This window comes from Mastomys coucha, unplaced genomic scaffold (genome assembly GCF_008632895.1).
Source record: "Mastomys coucha isolate ucsf_1 unplaced genomic scaffold, UCSF_Mcou_1 pScaffold12, whole genome shotgun sequence".
Taxonomy (NCBI): Eukaryota; Metazoa; Chordata; class Mammalia; order Rodentia; family Muridae; genus Mastomys; species Mastomys coucha.
The window spans coordinates 33,855,610-33,863,347 of record NW_022196894.1 but is presented as its reverse complement, the minus strand read 5'-3'; the positions used below and the strand labels follow the sequence as shown (position 1 = coordinate 33,863,347).

At 40.7% G+C, this 7,738-nt stretch overlaps 1 protein-coding gene across 1 annotated transcript in view; it reads left to right on the top strand.

Moving 5' to 3' along the window:
- Positions 1–3,276: 3,276 nt before the first annotated feature.
- The window catches only part of LOC116086395 (cystatin-A-like), a 10,207-nt gene continuing 5,745 nt past the window's right edge, over positions 3,277–7,738 (top strand). The window contains exon 1 of the mRNA XM_031364682.1: positions 3,277–3,556. Within this exon, the coding sequence (XP_031220542.1) occupies positions 3,491–3,556 (66 nt within the window). The 5' untranslated portion in view covers positions 3,277–3,490. The remainder of the gene's footprint in view (positions 3,557–7,738) is intronic.

Sequence of the window (7,738 nt, the reverse complement as noted above, 5' to 3'; positions counted from 1 at the left end):
GGAGAAATCTACATGTAAATAAAGAAAATATCTAATAAAAAAAAAAAAGAATGTGAACCTTAGAATGTAGAAGTTGAGTATTGACCTCTTGCGTGCCCCTACATGACATTCATTATAATGATTCATTTTGCACTGAGCCAAAAGTTTGAAATATGCTTCTTTGACACACTTTTCTTTTAAAATAATTTTTCTTTTTTTGTGACAGTGTTTCACTGAGAAGCTCTGGCTGGTGTGGAAATCACTATGTAGATCAGGCTGGCCTTGAACTCAGAAAATTCCACGTGCCTCTGCCTCTCATGTGCTGAGATTAAAGGCAAGCACCACCACAATTGCCTGACAACCTTAAAATGTTGGCATGGTTTAAATATGCTTGGCCCAGTGAGTGGCACTGTTTGGAGGTGTGGCCTTGTTGGAGTAGGTGTGTCATTCTGGGCATGGGCTTTAAGGCCCTCATCTTAGCTGCCTGGAAGGATATCTTCTATTAGCTTTCAGATGAAGATATAGAACTCTCCGCTCCTCCTGCACCATGCCTATCTGGATGCTTTCATGCTTCTATCTTGATGATAATGGACTGAAACCTCAAACCTGTAAGCCAGCACCAGTTAAATGTTGTATATGAGTTGACATGGTCATGGTGTCTGTTCACAGCACTAAGACAAATGTCAACATCTAGTTCTCTGTAGTTGTCCATACAATAAATACAGCAAGTACAAGAAGAGTCAAGGCATGTTTTTTTAAAAAGAAAGGTGTGTCCAAGAAGCATATTTCAAACTTTTGACTCAGTGCAAAATGAATCATCACAATAAATGTCATGTAGGGGCACGCAAGAGGGTAAGACTCATCCTCTTCTTTCTAAGGTTCACACTCCTATGACAAAAGACAACACACACACACACATACACACAAAAGGTGGGACAGGTTTATGTAATCAAAGTTTAAATGACACAGGGCACTTTGGAAATGGAGTCCTAAACACCCAAAACAAGCAACTGCACATTTTTAATGTTTTTATTTGACCCAAAATAGACAGTTAACTGCAGATGGGACTGAACAGGGAGGTTGATGGCCTATTGGTGAAAGACTGGGTAGGAGAACCAGCTAGGCTGGTCTGTTCAGATTCTTAGTCTGTCTTGGAGGAGGTCCATCTCTATGGTACTGGGCAGAACCCCTCCTAGAAGGAAGATTTTATGACCTACTTCTAGGCAAGGCTGACTAAACATCCTGCTCAGGGCCATTTCCTACTCAAAGGGCAGGGGAAGTTTTGAACAAGCTTTCTAGATTTTCTGGCTGTCTTTAAAGGACTAGGTATGGTTTTATGATCTGCCTTGGGAAAGACTATTTTTCTTGGTGGCACTAGGGACTGAACCTAGTGTCTTGAGCAAGCTTTGCAAAGAGCTGTAACACGGAGCTACATCCCCACTGTCTCATTTACTGAGTCTCAACATCAGCAAAGAAAATTACAAGAACAAGCCATGTAAAGTTGGCAGATGCTAGCACTGGGCACAGAGGCACATGTTCGTAATCCCAGAATTTCAGAGGCAGATCACGAGGATCACGAGTTCAAAGTCAAGATGAGATACATAGGGAGTTCAAGGGAAGCTTGTGACTCATAATAGCAAAGCTCTGTCTCCAATGAAATCATCTATTAGAAGTCTGGTTGACAATCATGATTGTTAATCCTGCCAACTTAATGGCATATGGTTGAAAGACCTTGGATACAAATCTACACCTCATTGAAGCTTGTTCAATATTGGGTCATTTAAGATGGAAAGACCTGGGCTGGAGAGATGGCTCAACAGTTAACAGCACTGACTGCTCTTCCAGAGGTCCTGAGTTCAATTCCCAGCAACCACATGGTGGCTCACAACCATTTGCAATGATGACCTCTTCTAGTGCATCTGAAGAGAGCTACAGTGTACTTACATATAATAAATAAATAAATAAATAAATAAATAAATAAATAAATAAATAAATCTTAAAAAAAAAAGATGGAAAGACCCATCCTAAATATATGTGACATCATATCCTGGTCCTAAACTGAACAAAAATGAGAAAATGAGCTGAGCGCCAGTACTTGTCCTTCTTTGCCTCTTAACACCAGATACATGAGACCAAAAGCCTCACACCTACCACCATGCCTTCCCCACCATGACAAACATACCCTGGCATCATGAGCCAAAGTTCCAATTGTTACTGAAGTCCTGGTCTCTCAGTGCTTGAAGGTCAGTGTTTGAGATAAGAGCTAGTAGGGAGACATCCAGGATTTACCCAAGGAGCACTGCTTGGGGACATGACAGCAGAGGAGGGCCTCATCCACAAAGTTCTATCTTGGTCAACTCCTAGGGTACAGAGAGGTTGTGTAGGGGAAAGCACAGAGCAGAGGAGGGAGCACACAGTGTGTCTGCAGCATTCAGGAAACATGGCTATGTTTCCTTCTTCTCCAAGGCATCAGAACATATCCACAGTCAGCGGCTCCTCAAGACAAGTTCCCTGTGCTTCTTTTTAGACAGCCATATTTCTTTTCTATCAACCAAACCTCACAGAAATCTATAGCCTGTGTCAGCTTATGCACAGGATTTTCTTTAAAGAAGTCTAAGAATCAGTGTTATATAAAGATTACCAGACACTCTGAGTACTGTACATCGAAGAAAAGGTTATTTAGCAGATTATTTTTGACAGCATCTCAGCCCTCTGGTAAGAAAAATTTTGGTTATTTTCAGATATGTGAATTTATCACATTTATCTTGATTTCTAGGATTGTTTAAATACAAAAGAACACAAGCCATGTCTTTAATCCCAGCACTTGGGAGGCAGAGGAAGGCAGATGTTTGTGAGTTTGAGGCCAGCCTGGTCTACAGAGTGAGTTCCAGGAGAGGCAGGGCTATACAGAGAAACCCTGCCTCAAAAAAAACAAAACAAAACAAAACAACAAAACATAAACAAAAAAACAAGAAATCAACAGTAGCAAAAGAAATGACGGTGTTTGCCATGTTATTCTTCATGTTTGGAGATAAACATTTTAGAAACTACAATTAAAAATCTACCGTAGACAGTTTTATTATCTTTATAAAATTGGTCGGATCCTAAGCAACCAGCCTTGACATTATTAAGTATTCTCTTTAAAGAAGTCTTTGAGGTTTAACATATTTAAAAATGCAGGTTATACATGTTCTTCCTCTTATGACACAACAGGATGACCTTATTCACACAGAGAGTGCAGGGAGGAATCATGCTCGCCACACCTGAGTCCCGGGCACACCTACTTGATCATGTCCATCACCTCATTTCTCTCCAACTCCACTCAGTATTTCCTCTCAGGGATGCAATAAGACTTGCCTGAGGCTACACTCATTTCCCCATTCCCTCAGATACTGCAGTGATTATACATGACATAGGAGGAGCTTATGGATCCCTATAAAATCCTAAGTCTCCCTACTTGCCCAATCATTTCCTCTCAGCATCCTGCCCAGCAAAGAAGTAACTCACCAGAATGATACCTGGAGGTTTATCGGAGGCCAGACCTGCCACCCCAGAAGTCCAGGAGATTGCTGACAAGGTGAGTGGATGCGCTTCAGGAAAAACCTTGATCCTAAACAAATTTTCAGAATTTGATTCATAAATTGGCCCTGACTTATGAGTGTGGGATATCACGGAAACCAGAAATAAAGATTTTTGTTCAGACTTTTATAACAGCTAAACATGGAACATTACACCTTTCAGAGTAAATTTAAAACTCCAAGAGTAAAATCAGCCAAGCCACACTCTTTACTGCAGCCTCAGTTTCCCCAGTAGCTGAAGGCGAATTTATACTGGATGGTCTCTATACCTCACAGGTCTGATCCTAGGAGCCCTAATTACCGATGGAATTTTCCAATCTCACTAGTTGACGCTGATACATGGAGGTTCCTAAGGTTCTTAAGGATCCCTGAGCTGATTCCAGGGTGCTATGCCCACCAAACCATCACAGTCCAAATAAACCTTAATGTTTCTAGCATGTTAATACGTGTTGCTTAACTATCATCTATTTAAAAAGATAAATTGTGGTTGGGGATTTAGCTCAGTGGTAAAGCGCTTGTCTAGCAAGCGCAAGCCCTGGGTTCGGTCGTCAGCTCTGGAAAAAATTAAATGTAAAAAGATGAATCATGTTACGTGTTTTACAAAGATGAATGGTTTACAAAGGAGAAATGCATGTAAATTACGGAGGAGGGTTTGCAATCTATCACTTTATTTTCTTACATCACATTGTTTTCTCCTTCTTGGTGTTATGAAACCAAAACATCCCGACAGACAACAGACAAGATCAGTTTGGTTTGTTATTTATTTGTTTGTTTGTGTGTGTGTTTGTTTCCTTGTGTATATGTGTGTTTCTTTGAGACTTGGTCTTCCTAGATGGTCTATCCTGCAGGTAACTTAGGCTAGCCTCAAATTCAAAGCACTCCTGCTGCCTCAACTTCTCAAATGCTGGGATTAAAGGCATGTGCCACCATGCTGGGCACCATCAGATTTTATGTGAGTAGAATAGAGGGGAGCCTTCATGCTTAGGGCACTGAACATTCTAGAGAGGATCACAGGCCTAAAATTAATGACTAAATATTTAAGACTAAATAATTCTCACTCATAGGTTTATTTCAATAAATGTCTTGGAGCATTTTATTTTTGAAGAATATTAAGTCTTTATACCTTCATGAGATCCTTACATCAAGTTGATGTTCATAAACTTAAATGTGCACATGAGTCACCTGTCACTCTAGATAAAAATGTTGATCTGACGGAAGAGAGCTTCCAAGGTCTCTGGGAGTGTGGGCACTCCTACCCATGACTTCACTTTCCTGTAGGACCTGATATATCCAGCATCCTAGAAGGTTTTGGGGGATCTCGGGCCTTAAACTAGGATGCCAAGGAAGGAAAGGCCCTCCATTTCACCTGTAAGAAGAAAGAGCTAAAAGGACTAACTAAAATAACATGCATAAAAATTATTTCGAAAACAAATACACAAATGAGTCATCGTTGATTTTTATGTTGACTGAAATAAAAAACATCCCCCTGAGATGTTTCAGGAACTGGGGCTCTAGGGAGATACTTTATTTGGCATTAAAAAGTTACAACAGGGGGCTGGTGAGATGGCTCAGCGGGTAAGAACACTGCTTTTCCGAAGGTCCCAGAAACCATATGGTGGCTCACAACCATCTGTAATGAGATCTGATGCCTTCTTCTGGTGTGTCTGAAGACAGCTACAGTGTACTTACATATAACAATAAATAAATAAATCTTTAAAAAAAAAAAACAGTTACAGCAGATTTTAATGATTTTTAATAGTTGATCATCTGGTTATCTAGAATAACTGTTCTTTGGAAACAAGGGTCTTGCTCTTTCTCAGAGTAGTCCAAACCTCACAGGTTCAAGTAATCCTCTTGCCTCTAGCCTCTCAAGTACCTTGGACTACAGGAGTGTGTCATCCTGTCTGGCTGGGATAATTTTGAACAAGATATTCTCATTAGTTCTCTGAGGATTTCATAGATACCTAAAATGTAGTTTGATCATATAATTTTTTTAAGTTAGGAAGCTATGGGAAGAACTTCTCTTGCTAAAGACGCCATCTGCGGACCACATCTTCAGTAATACAATGAATTTAGCATTGTGTTCTTGCAGCTCCAGAGAAGCAGAATGAGACACAGATATTAACAAGGCCATCCTAGCCCGGGAAGGAGCTTTACTGTTTTAAAGCTTTGATCAACTCTCCATTGATCTTCAAAGCCCCAGGCAGGCAAGGATGCTGTCCATCCTATTTTTTGATGATGAAACCAAGACACAAAATGCTTAAGAGTCACCCAGATAAGACACTAACCTGTCCTTTCCCATTGCACAGCCTCAGCACCCTGGGGACCTCTGCAAGTATGAGGGGAAAGAGAGAATCAAACTTGCCTTCTCTGTGAAAGCCAGGAACTCAGGTTTAAATAACCATGCGAGATGCAGAGCCAAGAACCATTCCATAGGGCCTTTTCCCGAGTCTCTCCGAAGTATCCAGCATCTGGCGACAAACTGTAGAAGCTACAGAAAGGGCGGAAAGAAATGGCCTCCATTCCCCTAGAATGAATAGGGTAGAAGAAATCAGGATATTTAGGGGAAATTTTATTTAAAAAGAAAGAGAGAGAGAGAGAGGGGAGGAGGGAGGGAGAGAGGGAGGGAGGGAGGGGGAAGGGAGGGCGGGAGGGAGGGAGGGAGAGAGAGAAGGAAAGAAAGAAAAGAAAACTTAAGTAAGCACAGTTTCTCTCTCTCTCTCTTTTTTTCTTTTTTTTTTTTTTTTTTTTTTTTGGTTTTGGTTTTTCGAGACAGGGTTTCTCTGTTCTCTGTGGAGCCCTGGTTGTCCTGGAACTCACTCTGTAGACCAGGCTGGTCTCAAACTCAGAAATCCGCCTGCCTCTACCTCCCAAGTGCTGGGATTAAAGGCCTGCCCCACCACCGCCCACCAAATTAAGCACTGTTTCATGAGCACAAGTTTAAAGCCAAAAACAACATTAGGCACTGCTGCCAACCCCTTTATTGTCAGGTGAACAGGTACAGGGTGGTGGCTCAGCTCCCAGATGTCACTCATCTGCCTGGTCTACAAATTGAGTTCTAGTACGACAGCCAATGCCATACAGAGAAAACCTGTCTTGAAAATACAAGAAGGGAAAAAAATTGTTTTTTTATTTTTTTAGACAGCACTGAGTTGCTAAGGAGGACATCAAATGGTTTCTGCCTTCAGGAAAATTTACAAAATAAACTTGGAAGTAAGATTGTCATAAAATAAAATAAAGAGGCATGCACATTCCCACCCATGAAAAACCAAACAGCTAGTTCTAATAGCAACTCCAGATTGCAGCTGGTTTCTTTCTTTCTTTTGTTTTTTGTTTTGTTTTTTTGTTTTTTCTAACTTTTATTGCATTATGATGAGAAAAGTTACATGATTTCAATTTATCTGAATTTATTAACATTTAAAAACATATTTTAAAGGCTGGTAAGGTGGCTCAGTGGTTAAGAGCACTGACTGCTCTTCTGGAGGTCATGAGTTCAAATCCCAGCAACCACATGGTGGCTCACAACCATCTGTAATGAGTAACAAAGAAAAATAAATAAATAAATAAAAACATATTTTAAGTAAATAGAATTGCATCATATTCTTGTTTCCCTTTTGTACCCCAACTCTTCTCAGAGACCCCCCTTTCAATACCTACAATATCTTTTTTGTCACATTCTTTAAAATTTATAAAATATTATAACAATAAAAATGAGTATTATAAAAGTTGTTTGATATAAAACAACAATCAATTTAAGTCTTTTTTTTTTCTTTTTTGGTTTTTCGAGACAGGGTTTCTCTGTATAGCCCTGGCTGTCCTGGAACTCACTCTGTAGACCAGGCTGGCCTTGAACTCAGAAATCCACCTGCCTCTGCCTCCAAAGTGCCTCCAAAGTGCTGGGATTAAAGCCGTGTGCCACCACCGCCCGGCTCAATTTAAGTCTTATGTAGATGCTTGTCTACAGCAGCTGGCATTCTTTATTGACTATGTGAGTAGCCACTGGATGAGAATTCCAAGTATGTTTATCAGAGGGAAAGAAATGTCATTTTAAAGCCGGCGGTGGTGGCGCACGCCTTTAGTCCCAGCACTTGGGAGATAGAGGCAGGCAGATTTCTGAGTTCGAGGCAGCCTGGTCTACAGAGTGAGTTCCAGGATAGCAAGGCTACACAGAGAAACCCTGT